We start from the raw sequence: 20,489 nt of genomic DNA, 5'->3' as shown, positions 1-20,489 counted from the left end.
CTGGTTTCATTTGGTAAAAGAATCCCATGTCAGATAAAAGTCTGAAAAACTGGGGGGTTGAAACATTTATGTGGTTCTAGTTTTAGGCCGACTTGTCCCGGAGTGTGTTCTATGGCACATTAATGTAACAGGTTGAAGGGAGGTGTTTTCTCAGACTCTTGTGCACCAAACCCTGACTTCTGGACTATCACCTGGGAACATCCCCAGGATGAGGATTGGCTAAGAAGCATTTTCTACTATTCAACGCTAGATTCTTTTTTTTTTTTTTTTATTGGTGTTCAATTTGCCAACATATAGAATAACACCCAGTGCTCATCCCATTCAACGCTAGATTCTAAGACATCTTTAGGACATAAAGGATCCTGAAAATTCACTTCTATTCTCGGAGAAACTGTCCCGATTGGCACTGGCTGGAGCTATTCCAAGGTTAGTAGTCAGGGTCCCTAGAACAGCTGGACAGAGGCTAAACAGAGCAGCCACGACAGGTGTGACATGGCGAGTTTGCACAGCAGTTCTGAGATGTGGTCTAAGCAAGCTGCACTGGTTTCACCCCAGGAACTGACTAGAAACGGAGATTCTCAGGTCCTGACCCAGACCTATTGAGTTAAAAATTCTGGGCCCAAGGGGACCAGGAATCTGTGTTTTAACAGGCCCTTGGGGGCTTCATGCTGTATGCTAGAGTTTGAAAATCATGGCTTAGCAGAAGGAATCGGGTTTCAATCTTTAATTTTACACTTTCCAAAATATATCTTTTGAATTCTCTTTTCGTGATTAAGGTATTTAGTTAGAAAACTGCTGCTGTCAACACCTTATTCTAACAGCCATAGTTTAACCTGCAGAACAATTTGAATCAACTCTTTTAAAGAACTAATATGGCCATTCCTAGCCCTGTGGCAGAAATTATTGCTCAGGGGCCATATTCCTAGGAGTTAGTGAGGGTGGCTCTTTCTTGGCCAATACTTAGCCCTCCTACTTTGACATACACCAAAGAACCTTCTCAAAATTCCACCCCCACCGTTGCTAAGTTATCACCTAGGCTGTGGGGTGTTTGTCAAGGAACCACAGTGACCATGGCCTGATGAAGGAAAGCTCCTTGATCCAGCAGACTCTGCAAGAACTATGCCAGAACATGCCAACGATTAAATGTATGGTTTATACTTCTTAGATTTCAGGAAAGGCAGTAGATTTGGTTCCCCTTATGGCACCTCTCCTGCTTTGGCCTGGGTGCACATCTGTATGTTGACTTTGATTAACTGTATTATATAACTAATCCCTGACCTCCTTTGCATTCATAAATCCCACTTCTCAACTCGTCAAAGGTGTATGCTTTTCTTTCATTAAGTGAATATATATATGAGCTTTGACGAGAGATATTTTTTGAAATTTGATGGACGTTAGGTCCTGAGTCTAGGTGGTTGTAAGGGGGTAATGCTGAGAGATGCAGCCTCACTTGTGGTCTCTTCTCAAAACCAAACTTCTGCAGAGAAGAGCTTGCTGGAAAAAGAATGACATAAGAGAGAGGAAAGGAAAAGAAAGGGATGCCTGGGCCTTTTGGAGCATATGTATCCTTTCTTTTAAATGAAAATAATTATGAAAACAACTAGAAGAAATTATTAAGGCAAACACCAGCCGCTTTAGCAAAATGATACTGTGTTGAGAAAGCAAGGCATCATTTTAATAGAAGAGATGTGATTGCTCTTCTGCTTCTACATTGGAATTTGGAAATTATCTGAATATTTTAAAACTAAAGATGAATGTGTTGTTAAGTCTCTTATTCAAAGGTATCCACTGTGGGTTCAGTACATCTTCAATAGGATTGAGGATAATTGTAACATTAATATATCTCTTAAACTTACTTATATATTTCTACTTTATTTCAAAGGGAATTTTAAGTAGTTTTGAAATATCTTTAAAATAAGATAAAATTAACATAAAAGGAGATGGACTAAAGATAAAAAATAATATAAATCAGAAGACATATTAATAGGCGGTATCTCAGTAGCCAGAGCATAGCAGCAGATAAAAAAGGGATACCTAAGTACACAGTATCTGTGACATATAAATACATTAATTCCTCAGGGGAAACAAAGTTGTTTTTCCTACTGAGCTTAAAAAATATATATATCCTCTGATGGGTAAATTCATCATGAATGACAAATACTACTGTGACCTGAGAAATAGGAAAGAAGGTGTCTAGCATTTATTAAGTCTTAATATATGTTGGTACATATGCTAATACATCATATATATACATACACACATGTATATCTATATGGGTTGTTTTATATATATATATATATATATATATATATATACACACACACATGTTTATATATATTCAGTCATTAATTCTAATAGTTCATGGAATAAAATATAGCATATTTGTGATCTAATCAGAAGTCACAGCCAAGTAGATTTTAAAACTTAATAGTGAGTTAAGAATGTCTTGGATTTACAAAAAAAAAAAAAATGCCTTGGATTAAGAGACTTTGATTATGCAGGAAGAGACCACGACTTAGGATGGAAGATGGGGAGTAAGGTGCTGCATCTCCCTAAAAATAAAACTGAAATAGACAAATGCCGGGCTAACACATGTACTTTTCCCACAGCAATTTATTGTCACTAATAAAACTAAAAGTACTGATATTATCCCCAATTGGTGTAATTATAAGAGACAAAATGGGTGTGGATATATGACCTACTTAAGGCTTTTGGTGAATTTCCTTTACTTTAAAAAAAAGAAAAATCTCCTGAACCGTCAAGACTTGCAGTACCATATAAATGTCTCAGTCAGGATTCGGTTTACCTCTTGCATATTCCAATTTAAACATTCAGGAAATTTCGATAGTTGGACCAGTTTTGTCAAAGTTCTTTTCTAAAGGGCTGTGCTTATTGTGCTTGTGGTCATTTACATTAGTACGTGCTGGAAGAAGGGAGGAGGGTGCACATTTCTCCCACGTATGGGAGCACAGCTACCCCACGGGGTTCTTCATGTGAATCAGCAAAGCGCTGTCCCGTCTGGACAGACACAACCAGACTGCCTGCCTGATGCACAGCTTAGGGAATGGGCGACCCCTCAGATGGATGGACAGTGGGTGATGAGCAAACCTGGCCTAGATCTCATTTCCACCTGCCCCTGCTGGTGCCTTTGCACAGCCCGAGTGGTGGGCACAACGCAGAGGAAACAAATGAGCAGGGCTGATGTTGGAGCCTATTGAAACCATGTACAAGCATTTATTCTTATGCATGAATGTTTGATTGAAATGATTTCAAAATAAGCTTCCAGGATAGGCTGTAAGCATTGACAGGCCTTCATGGATCCAGGCAGAGGGAAACTGTCTCACTTGCAATGGGATTTTTTTGTTTTTTTATATGTGTGGGGTGGAAGGACTGCAGGATGGAGAACACCTCAAGTTGCATTAACGGAAAATAAAACCAGGGAAAGCGCAAAAACTCCAGTGAGCAGAGGATAAACCATAATGAGTTAATCACGAATTTTCTGGTAGGTGTAACTTCTGTTTCAGATGTTTTGCTTCAGATTAAAACTCTGTTGCTCCTTGCAGCGGGGAAATCTTTGGGAGTCTCTGTCTCTTCTTGGCCAGGGATTCCTAAGAATTCCGTTAGGATCTGCCTTGAACGTTATCTCATGTTCTGATTTATTTGGCTATATTTCTAAGTAAAATATCTAAAATACATAGCACTGTACAGCAATAAAAATATTTTATTTTCAAAAGAAAAAAACCCAAAGCATTTTTCTTACTTTCTAAACATGTGTGTATATTTCTTGTATAATAATAGATACTTAAGATCTTGGGTTTTGTTGTTGTTGCTATTTTCCGTGTTTCCTATAAGAGTTCTTAACCTGTGGTTTAGCCCCCAAATGGCTTCCACTTTGATTCTCAGTCAGGATTGGTAGATGCCAAGAACTAATTCCTAGAGAATTAGGAACTAAATGCAGTGAAGCCTCTGGTAAGATAGCAAATCCAAACCGCAAGCAACAGATGTTCATTAAAAACAGCACCAAGTATTTTAAAAGCCATTTTGAGAAATTAAAGTGCTGCTTTAATGTACTGAGCAGAATGATAACATTAGCTTTAAAAAAATTAACAATTTTTGGAATAATTTTGAATACAAACAATGGCAAGGCATAAGTTGCCCATTAGTTTAATCATAATAGCCATTCCTCAAAAATGAAAGCATTCCTAAGGAACTGTACTCAATTTACTACGACTCTGCCCCCATAATTTCTAATTCACGGACTGTGGCCCCTAATTTAACACTGTAGACTGTAGATGCTCAGCAGAGAATGCCCTTGAATATCCCAACCAAAATACTTTTCAAAACCCGACCCTCAGGTTGAGAAATGTCATTTCTTACTAGAGAAATTCCAATCCTGTGTAATCCCTTTTTCTATTTTTCTGGTGGGAGACATAATGATTAAATTAAATGATTCTAATACCTTCTGCATCCTGGGCAAGCTCCTTAATGAATTCTCCTAAGGAGTCTGCTCTCCTGTTGGTCCTCTCAGCATCCTGTCCAGTTTGCTCGCCATCTGCTGTCACTTTGGTAGCCTAATGATCCAAACGCAGGAAAAGCATAATTAATTGAGATGATGAAGCTACAGCTAGATAAGCTCCCACTGGCTACATTTTCTTTCAAATATAACTCTGAGCCAAAGGCAATCGATGAATTATTGATCAGATATACTGGAAATGACACCCCGTGCTCAAGTATACAATTAAACTTTATTACTTCTTCCATTAAATGGAAATCAGAGAGCTGTATTTGGTCTTTTTAAAACCCTTGCTATATGCAATGACATAGAAGAAGTGATAAAACACAATTATTTTTGAAGTATCTTTAAGGCACAGTTGCCAAAAGTCTTTAATGGATTCTCCGGCTTCCACATGTTACAGTTTTGTCCATATTTTATTTACTGAAAAAGTGTGGAGCAGAGCAATGATCTCCTGAGGAGGCTCAGGCCGTCTGTCTCAATAAGCTTGATCCTATAGATGCAGTCTAGATCAATACGTTAATTAAAGAAACAAAGAGGGAGAAATGCTTAGCTACTCAGTAGTAAATGCTTGTTTTATAACACTCTAAAGATGCCAGTAAAACGTTAAAGAAGAAGAAATGCTAACTTTCCCCATATGTCATCACCAGAAAAGACGGCTGTTAATCATAGTACCATCCATCACCATCAACAAAACAGAACGCCACAAATAGCCTCACCTCCCAAAGAATATCCCCGTACATGTGTACCTTCTTTCGCAGTGAAGGTGCCACGCGACACAAAGGGATCCACTTAATGTGTCCATAGGGAAGACATGCTGTATTTAGGCAAGTAAAAATGGCAGAGGAGACATTCAAAGTTTCCTAAAAGATACTCTAAGGTTTAGAGTACCTTGAAATAGGTTTATAGTTCATTTTTCTATGCATATGCATATGCTAATAAATATCACTTCTTTTTTTACTAAAAAGATAGGGCTAATCTAATTACAGATAATGAATCAAAGAATTGCAAACTGCCTTAAAATAATTTGAAAAAGGTCCAAATTGGCAAAGTATTAATGCTCTATAATCTTGTACCAGAGTGTTTGCATTGTAGACATGCCCAGAGATTCTATTTTTTTTTTCACATAAGTGGATTTTAAGTAGAAATTAAAATAGAACTAAGTGTCTGGGCAATACAGAACATGGCAAGAGATGCTATAGAAATTATGCTGCATTTTGTGTTTCCCAGGGTGCAGTACAAGGGTTAAGTCATGACTGTTTTCAAGGGTTTACCTAAAAGGTAAGAATATAAGGTCCAACTATCATCGACTAATGTCTCAACTTGTGAGTGTTACATCAAAAACAGAAGGATGAAAGGATAAGATCCACTAGAAGTCAAAAAATCCCTCTTTGCAGTGTGTGGTAAATAGACATAATTATCCGGAGGGTGCCAATCAATAGGTCATGTGACCTTTTCCACATACGCACCACATGCATATACACATGCATGTAGCTTTTATTTTTTCACATAGCTTTTTAAATGTTACTTTGGCATCACTAAAGTCAGCTGCTTAAGATGTTGGCCTTCGACTCTGCCACAGATGTTTGTCTGGCCTGGACTTGACTGGACTCTATAATCTCACTCCTATTTTCACCATCACAGACGATACTAAGGGACTTCATCCACGTTACGGTTAGTTTCAATATCTTAATGAGTCATGAATTAGCAGCATTGCATTACCACACAGAAGCTGCACGTTATGATTCAAACTTAAAATTTATTCTTTGCTTTATCAACCCTTATCTATATTACTAATTTATCAACACCTTATCAATTATATTCCTAAAAGATCGTATCTTACATATTCACGCCATGAAGGCTACCAATTCTGGTTCACAGCTGCAAGCATCTAATTTTTTAAAATAAATGTGTATTGATACCCCGTCTCCTTTAAATTCTGGATGGTCACAATCCCACCGGCTGCCTTTCATTCTTCTTCCTTAATTAATTTATACAACAATGTGTAAAGTGTCATCATCAACAAACTGGGTATGGATTATATGAGTACTTCAATGGTTGGATGCGAAGAATTCTCCATGACCCATGGTAAGAACCAAGCTGAAAGAATGATCACTAAGGCCCTACGCAGTCAGCCTCCCTGGAGTCCGTGTGGTGCGTGAACTAGGCCAACCTCTTTCCTCCTTAGGCCCTTCTTGGATCCTGCTGCCTTTGCCTGGAATGAACTTCTCCTCTGTCCTTTCAGATCCTCATTGTCTGTCATCTTTCAGCATCAGTGTCCCCTCTGGGTGTGGCCATTTCTAGGCCACTTTCCATGGAACATTTTCATCATAGTTACCATGCCTTTTAGAATGACTTATGGCTCCCCTACTTATTGGCTACCTTCCTGGAGGAAGGGTAAGCTGTCAGAGAGCAGGAACTGGGCCTGTTTTGCTCATCACTTAATAACCAGCTCCTGGTGTGATGCTAACTGATAGCAAGTATTGGATGAACAATCAATAAATGATTAAGCAATTACCTAACAAATCTTGCCAACTTTTTTTTTTTATTTTACCATTCTGTCTCTTTTTCTACAAACACTCTCAAAAAGAGCTTTTGCTTGTACTACTGCAACTCCTCTCCAATTATCCAAAATAAATGCAGCCTTAAACAGTCAGTACCCACTTGACCTTCTCTGTGAAGTCCTCCCTGACTATTTTGGCTTAGGCTCTTTTTTTTTTCTTCTCCTTTCCTTTTCTTTCTTTCTTATTCAAATTTTTCTTTTAATATACTGTGAGATACCTTGATTGTATCTTCTCCAAAATACTCTCCCCCCTGCATCTTCCAACTCTTCCAAAAGAGTTCTCTAGTTTTCCTAACGCAACAAGAGATTCTGGACTATACTTCTGTCCTCTTTTTGAAAGTAATATCCTCCCACTGACACCAATGGTCACACATTCTCATCTAATAAGGAAATGTATTTATAAACATCAGAAACCCAGTTCTGAAACATTTGCATTAATTCTGAACGGATTCAGCATTTTCTGGCTTGAAAGAAAAGCAGCAGTTTGAACTTGTGACTTGTTGATAAACCCATTTCTGCTGAGGGGAAAGGAAGAGAAGGAGAGCAGATGCTGCATTTCCCCGCCGCCCCCAAGTGCTACACTTCACAAAGGGATGCATCCAAAGCAGACATGCAATGGTGACTTTAAAACTGTTACTGCAATACAACGATGAAGTAGACAGTAACTGGACACTGACCAGTTTTTTTCCCCCCAAACTAAAAAACATAACCAGGAAGATAACTGCCTGTTTTTGCGCAGTTCTTCCGATCATGTTGGATCGATCTCACATTCAATGATCAAAACATTTTCAAATAGGATTTTCATTTTAAGATGTTCCCCTTCCCCTGCCCCTCCCCCAGGTATTTAGCTTGAAAGAATGGGCTTTCTTATCCATTTTATACATATTTCAATCAGCAATAGTAACTGTCAATAATTTGGCATTTCTGTTTACGGTTGCTCCAATTGTTTTTCCAATTCCACAAAGCCATTATTCTGTGTTGCCATAGAACAGAGACAGTGGATTCCAGGTAACAGAGTTTTTTTTTTTCCCCCTTTTTGATCTATTTTAGAAAGAGAAAGTACAAGAGACAGAGAGCCCGTGGGGTGCGGAGCAGGCAGAGGGAGAGACTCTCAGGGGTCCCTCCAAGGGCCTTGATCTCACAACCCATGAGATCATGATCTGAGCTGAAACCAAGACCTGGACCTTTAACTGAGCCACCTAGGCACCTCACAAAGATTCCTTCTGAAATCAGTGTTGGGTTAGATGTGAAGCAGGTCATGACACTAAATGTTTGGATTCAATAGACTAAAAATATGTGAAAGCTAGGAAACGTTATTCGTGTTTCATAGGAGAAATAACGATCTGAACAATCCAATTTTTGGTTGTATAATATCGTACACACTGGGCGGACCTGCTGCAGCATCGCCGCCCCGTCCAGGTGCACACGCACCTGCACCTGCGTCCCATGCTGACCTGCCCGGTGCGCGCAGCCCAGCCGAGCACCGCTCGATGCACGCGGGGGCCTAACCGTGGTGCCCGGGGGGAGGGGCTCTAACCTTGGTTCTATGAGGGTACTAACTGTGGTGTGGGGAGGGCTAACTGTGGGGGGCGGTTGCTAACCTTGGTGCCATGGGGGGGGCTAACCGTGGTGTGTGTGTGTGCTAACCATGATGCCATGGCAGGATCTGATTGCCGGGTGTAGCTGCCGCTGTGCTGCGATGGCTTTAGGCTTTGCCACCACGAGGTTCCTCAACACTTACACATTGTTTTATAGCAAGATGGGCACTGAGGGCTTTTCTGAATGAATAAATTTTTGACCCGCTACAGCAAGAACCTGTTTCCCCTTTCCTGATTCAACCTTGTCTTATGGAGCTTTCCCTGACCTGCAGGGGTCCACGTCAATCTTGAGGTCCTGATGCTGGAGGGTCTTCAGGGTGATCTGGACGGGACCTTTTCTTGGATTTTCAAAACCAACTGTCATTATTACCGCCATTTGTGACTATGTTGGGTAGTTACTTTGTGAGGTGTTTGGATATCTATCTAATCTCTGTCTGTGGGGCTGAGGCTCTAAGTCATTTCATTTCTGATTTTACTCCTCGGGGTGCCGGGCATGGGAGACATTGAGTGATTAGCTAACACAATAATAAGCCAACTACAAATCCCTTGAAGTTCCAAAGCCCGTTGGAGGAACCAAAAAGGATCTTTCTGTATGCCTTCCCAGCACCTTTCAAGCTGGCCTCGTGCCAGGTGCTGTGCTTGCCAGTGAATGTGGATGGCTGGGCAGTTCCTGGGCATTTTTCAGAGCCTAACTGGAAGCCCGCGCTCAAGAGCTGCCGCTGATGCTTAGGAGGGGAGCTGGGCAGAGGACCCCGCTGTCCCAACAACCACCATCCCAACCACGCTGCATTCTTGTCACTGGCCTCGGTAGTAGAAACCTGCCATTAGCGGGGGAGGGGCAAGATGGTGGAGGAGTAAGGTCCCCAAGTCACCTGTCCCTATCAACTTACCTAGATAACTTTCAAATCATCCTGAAAACTTACGAATTCGACCTGAGATTTAAAGAGAGAAGCTGGAATGCTACAGAGAGAAGAGTTTGCGCTTCTAACAAGTACAACTTATTTTTAGCCATTCTGCACTGAACAAAATGACTAGAAAGTAGAACTCACTACAAAGGAAAGAATCCAAAACAGTACTCTCTGCCACAGAGTTACAAAATTTGGATTACAATTCAATGTCTGAAAGCCAATTCAGAAGCACAACTATAAAGCTACTGGTGGCTCTGGAAAAGAGCATAAAGGACTCTAGAGACTTTGTTACTGCAGAATCTAGATCTAATAGGCCGAAATTAAAAATCAATTAAATGAGATGCAATCCAAACTGGAGGTCCTAACGACGAGGGTTAATGAGGTGGAAGAAAATGTGAGTGACATAGATGACAAGTTGATGGCAAGGAAGGAAGCTGAGGAAAAAAGAGAGAAACAATGAAAAGACCATGAGGAAAGGTTAAGGGAAATAAATGACACCCTCAGGAGGAAAAATCTACGTTTAACTGGGGTTCCAGACGGCGCCGAGAGGGACAGAGGACCAGAAAGTGTATTTGAACAAATCATAGCTGAGAACTTCCCTAATTTGGGGAGGCAAACAGGCATTCAGATCCAGGATATAGAGAGATCGCCCCTCCCCAAAATCAATAAAAACCGTTCAACACCTCAACATTTAATAGTGAAACTTGCAAATTCCTAAGATAAAGAGAAAATCCCTAAAGCAGCAAGAGAAAAGAGATCCCTAACTTATATGGGGAGAAATATCAGATTAACAGCAGACCCATCCACAGAGACCTGGCAGGCCAGAAGGGGCAGCAGGATATATTCAGGGTCTGAAGTGAGAAGAACATGCAGCCAATAATACTTTATCCAGCAAGGCTCTCATTCAGAATAGAAGGAGAGATAAAGAGTTTCCAAGATAGGCAGAAACTGAAACAATATGTGACCACCAAACCAGCTCTGCAAGAAATATTAAGGGGGACCCTGTAAAAGAAAGAGGAAGCCCAAAGAAACAATTCACAAAGACAGGGACTGAATAGGTATTACGATGACACTAAACTCATATCTTTCAATACTTACTCTGAATGTGAATGGGCTTAATGATCCCATCAAAAGGCGCAGGGTTTCAGATTGGATGAAAAAGCAAGACCCATCTATTTGCTGTCTACAAGAGACTCATTTGAGACCTAAGGACACCTATAGCCTGAAAATGAAAGGTTGGAGAATGATTTATCCTTCAAATGGTCCTCAAAAGAAAGCAGGGGTGACAATCCTCAGATCAGATAAATTAAAGTTTATCCCAAAGACTGTAGTAAGAGATGAAGAGGGACACTATATCATACTTAAAGGGTCTGTCCAATAAGAGGACCTAACAATCATGAATATTTATGCCCCAAATGTGGGAGCTGCCAAGTATATCAATCAATTAATAACCAAAGTAAAAAGATCTTGGATAATAATACACTAATACTGGGAGACTTCAACACAACATTTTCTGCAAATGACAGATTTTCTAAGCACAACATCTCCAAAGAGACAAGAACTTTAAATGATACACTGGACCAGATGGATTTCACAGATATTTACAGAACTTTACATCCAAATGCAACTGAATATACATTATTCTCAAGTGCATATGGAACTTTCTCCAGAATAGACCAGGTACTGGGTCACAAATGAAGTCTCAACCGATACCAAAAGACTGGGATTTTTCCCTGCATATTTTCAGACCATAATGCTTTGAAACTTAAACTCAATCATAAGAAGAAATTTGTAAGAAACTCAAACATGTGGAGGTAAAAGAGCATCCTGCTAATTTCCTCAACCAGGAAATTAGAGAAGAATTATAAAGATTCATGGAAACTAATGAGAATGGAGATAAAACCATTCAAAATATTTGGGATACAGCAAAAGCAGTCCAAAGAGGGAAATACATCGCAATACAAGCATCCCTCAAAAAAATGGAAAAAGCTCAAATACACAAGTTAACCTTGCACCTAAAGGAACTGGAGAAAGAACAGCAAATAAAACCTACATCACACAGAAGAGAGTTAATAAAGATTCGAGCAGAACTCAATGAAATAGAGACCAGAAGAACTGTAGAACAGATCAACAAAACCAGGAGTTGGTTCTTTGAAAGAATTAATAAGATAGATAAACCATTAGCGAGCCTTATTAAAAACAAAAGAGAAAAGACTCCAATAAAATCATGAATGAAAAAGGACAGATCACAACTAATACCAAGAAAATACAAACACAATTTTTAAAACATATTATAAGCAGCTATACGCCAATAAATTAGGCAACCTAGAAGAAATTGATGCATTTCTGGAAAACCACAAACTACCAAAACTGGAGCAGGAAGAAATAGAAAACCTGAACAGGCCGATAACCAGGGAGGAAATTGAAGCAGTCATCAAAAATCTCCCAAGACACAAAAGTCCAGGGCCAGATGGCTTCCCAGGGGAATTCTATCACACGTTTAAAGAAGAAACAATACCTATTCTACTAAAACTGTTCCAAAAGATAGAAAGGGATGGAATACTTCCAAACTCGTTCTATGAGGCCAGCATCACTTTAATTCCTAAAATGAGGCAAAGACCATACCAAAAAGGAGAATTATAGACCAATATCCCTGATGAACACAGATGCAAAAATTCTCACCAAGATACTAGCCAACAGGATCCAACAATACATTAAAAAGATCATTCACCATGACCAAGTGGGATTTATTCCCGGGATGCAAGGCTGGTTCAACACTTTAAAAACAATCAACATGATAGATCATATCAACAAGAGAAAAAACAAGAACCATATGATCCTCTCAATAGATGCAGAGAAAGCATTTCACAAAATACAGCATCCATTCCTGATCAAAACTCTTCAGAGTGTAGGGATAGAGGGAACATCCCTCAGCATCTTAAAAGCCACCTACGAAAAGCCCACAGCAAATATCATTCTCAATGGGGAAGCACTGGGAGCCTTTCCCCTAAGATCAGGAACACGACAGGGATGTCCACTCTCACTACTGCTATTCAACATAGTACTGGAAGTCCTAGCCTCAGCAATCAGACAACAGAAAGAAATAAAAGGCATTCAAATTGGCAAAGAAGAAGTCAAACTCTCCCTCTTTGCAGATGACATGATACTCTACATAGAAAACCCAAAAGACTTCACCCCAAGATTGCTAGAACTCATACAGCATATGGAAGTGTGGAGGATGCAAAATCAATGCCCAGAAATCAGTGGCATTTCTCTACACTAACAATGAGACTGAAGAAAGAGAAATTAAGGAGTCAATCCCATTTACAATTGCACCCAAAAGCATAAGATGCCTAGGAATAAGCCTAACCAAAGAGGTAAAAGATCTATACCCTAAAAACTACAGAACACTTCTGAAAGAAATTGACGAAGACACAAAGAGATTGAAAAATATTCCATGCTCATGGATTGGCTGAATTAATATTGTGAAAATGTCAATGCTACCCAGGGCCATTGACACATTCAGTGCAATCCCTATCAAAATACCATGGACTTTCTTCAGAGAGTTGGAACAAATCATCTTAAGATTTGTGTGGAATCAGAAAAGACCCCAAATAGCCAGGGGAATATTGAAAAAGAAAACCATAGCTGGGGGCATCACAATGCCGGATTTCAAGCTGTACTACAGAGCTGTGCTCATCAAGACAGTGTGGTACTGGCACAAAAACAGACACATAGATCAATGGAACAGAATAGAGAATCCAGAAATGGGCTCTCAACCCTATGGTCAACTAACCTTTAACAAAGCAGGAAAGACTATCCAATGGAAAAAAGACGGTGCTGGGAAAATTGGACAGCCATGTGCAGAAGAATGAAACTAGACCATTCTCTGACACCAGACACAAAGATAAACTCAAAATGGATGAAAGATCTAAATGTGAGACAAGAATCCATCAAAATCCTAGAGGAGAACACAGGCAACACCCTTCTTAAACTTGGCCACAGCAACTTCTTGCAAGACACATCCATGAAGGCAAGGGAAACAAAAGCAAAAACAAACTATTGGGACATAATAATCAAGATAAAAAGGTTCTGCACAGCAAAAGAAACATTCAACAAGACTAAAAGACAACGTACAGAATGGGAGAAGGTATTTGCAAATGACCTATCAGATGAAGGGCTAGTAGCCAAGATCTATAAATAACTTATTAAACTTAACAGCAAAGAAACAAACAATCCAATCATGAAATGGGCAAAAGACAGGAACAGAAGTCTCACAGAGGAAGACATAGACGTGGCCAACAAGCACATGAGAAAATGCTCCGCATCACTGGCCATCAGGGAAATACAAATCAAAACCACAATGAGATCCCACCTCACACCAGTGAGAATGGGGAAAATTAACAAGATAGGAAATAACACATGTTGGAGAGGATGTGGAGAAAGGGGAACCCTCCTGTACTGTGGGTGGGAATGTGAACTGGTGCAGCCACTCTGGAAAACTGTGTGGAGGTTCCTCAAAGAGTTAAAAATAAACCTGCCCTACGCAATTGCAGTGCTGGGGATTTACCCCAAAGATACAGATGCAGTGAAACGGCAGGACACCTGCACCCCGATGCTTACAGCAGCAATGTCCACAATAGCCAATCTGTGGAAGGAGCCTCAGTGTCCACTGACAGATGATGGATAGAGAAGCTGTGGTCTATGTATACAGTAGGATATTCCTCAGCCATTAGAAAGGACAAATACCCACCATGTGTTTCGATGTGGATGGAACTGGAGGGTATTATGCTGAGTGAAATAAGTCAGTTGGAGAAGGACAAACATTATATGGTCTCATTCATTTGGGGAATATAAAAAATAGTGAAAGGGAATAAAGAGGAAAGGAAAGAAAATGAGTGAAAATATCAGTGAAGATGACTGAACATGAGAGACTCCTAACTCTGGGAAATGAAAAAGGGCTGTGGAAGGGGAGGTGGGCGGGGGGTGGGGGTAACTGGGTGACGGGCACTGAGGGGGGCACTTGATGGGATGAGTACTGGGTGATATGCTGTATGTTGGCAAATCAAACTCCAATAAAAAATATACAAAAAAATCACCTACCATTACACGCCAAGTGGCATGCTGGCACAGGAGGGCTGGGGCTGGGAGGAGGCAGTTGGCTTTGGGGCCAGCACAGTGTTTACTGAGGAAGACACCAGCCTTCCCCCGTGGAGACGAGAAGAGCTGCTGCTCCTCTGGACCATTTCCATAAGAGGAGGAAATGTGAGGTTCCTGGCAAGGAAGGCACGGACTTGTGGTATTGGTGCTCTAAAAGATGGGCTAGTGAGTCAGGCTCAGCTCTACCCTGGGTTAATATGTGTGCTGAGAAGGGCTTCTAATACACCTGTGTCGCATTTACTCTTCCTGCCATAAAGATGCACAGAGGGCATAGTCCCTATTCTGACACTGATGAAAATGAAGGTGTGGGGGTGGTTAAGTGACTTATCTGAACTTACACACACACGGACTTGGGGGAAAAACACAAATTTTCTGTCTCACGGCTTTATATTTTGTCCATATCAAGCACTAATTTAGCTAACATCCGGGAAGACTAGGAAAATACATGGAAAAGCTGAGCATTCTGGGTGGGAGGAGGGACACTGCTTGAGCTCAGGGAGTACTTTAAGTGTATAAACTTTAGGTTTCAGTAAATTAACATATTTAAGAATCCATATCAGAACATCATAGGAACATATTTTTAGAAGTCATGTCTTATTGCACAATAATTAAGTTGAAGAGTCACCCTTGTCAAAACCACCCATGAGAGAGACTCATGAGGGAAGCCTATGACAAATGCTCTATGAGCTATGGGGAGGGGTGACAGATAGTGGTCTCATGGTAGAAGCGAAATTCATGACACTCCGTTTCACCCAGACAGCCTATCCATAATGTCACAGATGGACGCTAAATACTCCGTGATAGGAGCGAGCTGTCTGATTCAGTTTGGGTCTTCTTGCATTTTATTAAATTACCATTCCATCCCTTAGTCATCTTCCTTCTTATTCACTGTTATCTTGTCCTTTGGGTCTTTGACAAATGTCTTCTCATTTATCCTACTATGTCGTACAATCTTCCTTTCATTCTCTGTCTTTGATTTTCTTATTTTTACATCCTCTAACCTCAGTTCCACAATCTTTCCAGCTTGCCTTTCTAAATGATGCCTTAAGCAGTACCTTGTGTTTCTCTCCTACTTTTATTACCTTTTTTTACATTCAAGTCCACAGAATGTGGTATTTTTTCCCTCTATTTTTCTTCTTCTTTTCTTTTTTTTTTTAGAGTATTTATATTAGGCAGCATGCATTACCATTAGGCATGCATTAATTTACCTCTGAACAATGTAGCTGTTACTTTCTTGCTTTAGCTCAAGCAGTTCTCACTGTGCCTCTTGAAATCTGCACATAATTTTCTTGGTGGGATATTACTAGTGTCTTTCATTTTGTGCCTTCTTTATGTTAAAACTAGAATCTAATGGGGCAAATCTAACTAGTGAATAGACAACATTGCTTAGATGCCATCCACTTTTGCATCTGCAGACTTACGTGGTTTTTTGCTAAAATTAAATTTTAGATGGAATCATTTACATGATATTCTCAAGGGTCATCTTCAAAAGCTACCAATTTTGTATATCTAAGTATAAGTGAAATACTCCTCAGACAAACCATTAGACAACACACAAGGAAAGAGAGAGGGAGAAGCCAAGTGGCCCTCTGGTGACAGGTGAGTTCTATGCAATTTCTCCCTAAATATTTCAGGGGTCAGTTTTAAGAATTCCAAACAAAACAAGTATGATGTGTTATGCATTCTCTCTCTTTTAAAATATAATAGCAGAAATAAAAAATATTGGCAACTTAAACCTTTTCAAATTATAAATAGGGTAGACATATAATATTGTTGGCACGGAAATCATTTAAAAACTAGTTTCATAATTTTAGAAACAATTTTTGTTTATTTATTTTTAATATCTTATTTGATTGAGAGAGAGAGAGAGAATGGGGGAGGGGCAGAGAGAGAGGGAGAAGCAGATGCTGAATTGAGCAGGGAGCCCAACAGGGCTCGATCCCAAGACCCTGGGATCATGACTTGAGCCGAATGAAGGCAGACACTTAACTGACTGAACCACCCAGATGCTCCAGAAACAAGTTTTATTTAAGTTTGATTTTAAATAGGCAGTAAAAGACAATGCAAATAAAGCTATATTTGATATTTTATATAGTTCAGTTTATTATATAGCTTTCTCAGATAAACATTTAAGAGATGCTTATCAAAGGAAGTAAAACATCCAACTGAATATAATTATAAATATATGCCTGATTTTAGTGTATTTTAGAGACATTAAATATCAATCCTTATTTTGAGTTTTTACACCTGTCATCTAGTTATTCAAATGCTATTATTTAAATTATTCATAGTTGATTAAACAAATATAACTGAAATATTGTGTGCATGATATTGGTGATACTATGATGAGAAAAAAAAAAATTAAGGACATACCCCCTGCCCTTTTGGAGCCTATAGTCTGTTAGAGTAGAGAGGTATTTGTTGAATGATCATGAAAATAAATTTATAATTACAAACTGAAGAATAAGCACAGTGGTATAAAATAGCTATAGGAGGAGTCTCATCACATCTAAAATATCTCTCATAAGGCAGGGTTCCATGAGCTGGGGTTTGAAAGGTGAACTGGGATTAATAGATGTTAACCAAATATAGGAGAAGGTGATTTACTTCAAAGGCCAGTGAAAATACATGGGCAAGCTCTGTGATGGGGTGAGGTAACTGAAAGGCAGTATGGCCAGAAGCTGTGATGGCAGGAGATGAGGCCAACAAGAGGATGTGAACCTTTAACCCAAGAGCAATGAGAAGTTGGGAGAAAGAGCTTAAGCACTCGGGGGACATCGTCAAATTTGCAATAGCTAAAGTGCTACACTGTAGAGGACAGAGTGGAAGGAAAACAAGAGTAAAAGCAGGGGGAGTAGCTAGAAAGCCAATGTGGTAATTTCAAACTAGTGATTACAGAGATTGAATGAGAGCTGAGGAGTGGAGAGGACATCTAGACAAGAAGCATCTGCTGATGGGTTGAATAAGTGGGAGTACAATGAGGAAGAAAATGGACCAAGGAAAATTTCTAGCTTTCTGGCTTATCTATTCAATGCATCAAGGTCCAGATAACCAGACCATGATGAGTTGAGGGAAAGATGAGACTGCATAGCTAAGCAAGAATCTGACCACAGTGGGAGAGCATCATATGCCATATTGAGTAAAATGGAGAGCTGTCGTAGAATTTGAAGGAGAGTGGCATGATCATGTCTGTGATTTGGAGAGTTCACTCTGTCATATGCTTAATAATTGGCTGGAGTTGGATATGGTTTAGGAAGAGAGGTCATAGAAAGAAATGGAATTGGATTGGGTTGAAAACGAAGGTAAAGGGTACCTCATTCATTTTGCGGAAGAAGATTGGCTAAATATTGGAGGACAAATCCCTGAGATCCTCTAAATAGGAAAAAGTATGGGTTTTAAGAGGAAGATGATGAGTTTCATTTGAGATGTCCAATTGGTAGTAGTTAGGTTTCTAGGACTGAAGCAGGAGGATAAAGTCTGTCTTAAAAATATAGATTTTTGAATCATCAATATACGCATGGCAATTAAAGCCCAAAAAAGAACTTACATGTGAGAAGAGATGTAGATTGATGACTGTACCCCAAGGAAACCAACTTTTAACGGATGGGCAGAGTAAGAGGCTGAGAATCAAAGGACAGAGAATTAAGAGAAAAATAGAGGAGAATATATCAAGAAGGAAGGGAGGCTCAAAAATGGCAATTGCTGCTGGGGTTTCAAGTAAATTAAACTTTTCATTGGATTTAATGACCAACTTGTCATTGGTTATCTCCTAGAAATAGCTTTAGTAGCAAGCTGGGAGAGGAAATCTAAATTTCAGTGGAGTAAGAAGTGAATATAGACCTGTCTCCCAGGCTTTCAAAAACTTTGGCTATGAAACAGAAACAGAAGAGGGAGCTAAGAAGAGAGCAGCTATCGAGTAAATGGAGTTGTCATCTAAAAGCATCTCAGTCTTCACACATACTGTAGGACAGTTCAGACATTCTAAATATGATTCCTATGTTCAAGGCACTTATATTCCAAGAGGGAGATCAAATAGTAATAAATCAAAATACACTGGGAGAGATATATGATTATGTAATATTTGGCCTATGTAATATTTGCGAACTAAGTTACATAAAATACACGTTAAGTGTTAGTTTGGGGAGGAATTGGATTCTCTTTATAAAGGTTGTTAGAGAACTAGTTTGCTCCTGGAAAAAATGAGCATAAAATATATAAGCACTTGAAAGAAAAAGGGCAACACCTACCTCAGCACTGTAGGATGAGGCTCACCAAATGCTTTAAAAAATCTACAGAAGGTGTTAGAGAACAACTGGTCATCTAACAAACCAGAAAGAAAAAAAAAAAGGAGGATCAAAAAGATTGGCTATACCAGAGGAAGAACTTTCCAATAAAAAGGGAGCTGGAACTATCAGGCAACTACAACTCTCAATAGTTTCAGCCATGGCTGACATCCGAATCGTCCAAAGAGCTCTTGACAATGGCAGCGGGCTCACTGCACCTCAGGCCAGTTACATCACAGCCTGTGGGAGTGAGACTTGGCCCCAAGTTTAAGGCATGTGGGCTTATGTGGGCTCCTAGTTTAAGGCACTGTCCCTGTAATGCAGCCGTGGAAGTCATGGCTACGGGACTTCTCAGTCTCTGGTGGATTGATACTGGATCTTTCACGGTCCTCAGATAAAGGTGCTGGTGGATACTATCGGATATTTTAGCCATCTCGCCTTCTGGTGATGGCTCTCTCTATATATCAATTCATCTTTTGATTATCATATGGCTTGACCACAGAGGAAGAACTGATCATGTTGACTTGAGTATTGAGGGTCTCCATGGCAGTTATGTTTCTAATTATAAATGTGCTAGAGACAAGATTCATTTATACATGAGGATTTCCATTTCCCCCCCATCCTCACTTCAATGAGGAGATCTTTGCTTTCAGCAGCCTTACTCTCTAGGCTTTTTGTGTTATAAGATCTTTAGAATGCCCAGATAAAAATGGTCTTGGAAAAGGAGTAACTTTACAGTGAAGAATCTGGCAAACATTAACTTAGCCAGGTTATTAAGATAATATGATGTATTGATTGCACGGGTTCTTAATTTGAGGTAATAAAAATGATGAAATGATAAAAATGGTACTTTATCTCTTTGGTATTTCCCACAAAACCCCATAACTCCATATTGATCACAAAAACATGAGACAAACCCCAACTGAGGGATAATCCACAAAATATACGAGCTTGTCACAACTACCAACATCACCAGAAATAAGGACTGTCTGAATCTCAGTCCCTAGCCTAAGAAGACACGATGACGAAGTGTAACTCAGTATCCTGGATTGGATTCTGGAATAATATAAAGACCTTACATGAAAACTGAAGAAATCTGAATAAAATACAGTTTTTGATTAATAATGATGAATCAATGCTGGTTCATTAGCTGTGACAGACATACCATACCAAGAAATTAACAGTAGGGGAAACTAGATATGGAGTATAGAGGAAATCTCTATCATCTTTTAACTTTTCTATAAATCTAAAACTATTCTAAAATAACAAGTTTATTTAAAAAGAGTATTGGAATGAACTGAGATTGGATAATAGACCTACATATAAAATACAAAACTATAAAACACCTAGAAAATAACATAGGAGAAAATCTAGATGACCTTGAATATGGGGACCACTTTTAGATACAACACCAAAGGCATAATCCATGAAAGAAATAATTGATAAGCTGGACTTCATTAAAAT

At 39.5% G+C, this 20,489-nt stretch overlaps 1 protein-coding gene across 3 annotated transcripts in view; it reads right to left on the bottom strand.

The window, feature by feature from the left end:
- LAMA2 (laminin subunit alpha 2) overlaps positions 1-20,489 on the bottom strand; it is a 580,308-nt gene that overhangs the window by 121,786 nt on the left and 438,033 nt on the right. For all 3 annotated transcript variants that reach the window (XM_041737419.1, XM_041737425.1, XM_041737408.1), the window contains one exon: positions 4,460-4,571. In XM_041737419.1, the coding sequence (XP_041593353.1) occupies positions 4,460-4,571 (112 nt within the window). The remainder of the gene's footprint in view (positions 1-4,459; positions 4,572-20,489) is intronic.

The sequence above is a fragment of the Vulpes lagopus genome, chromosome 2 (assembly GCF_018345385.1).
Source record: "Vulpes lagopus strain Blue_001 chromosome 2, ASM1834538v1, whole genome shotgun sequence".
NCBI lineage: Eukaryota > Metazoa > Chordata > Mammalia > Carnivora > Canidae > Vulpes > Vulpes lagopus.
Note: the sequence above shows the minus strand (reverse complement) of the source record. Positions and strands in the feature narration are given on the sequence as shown.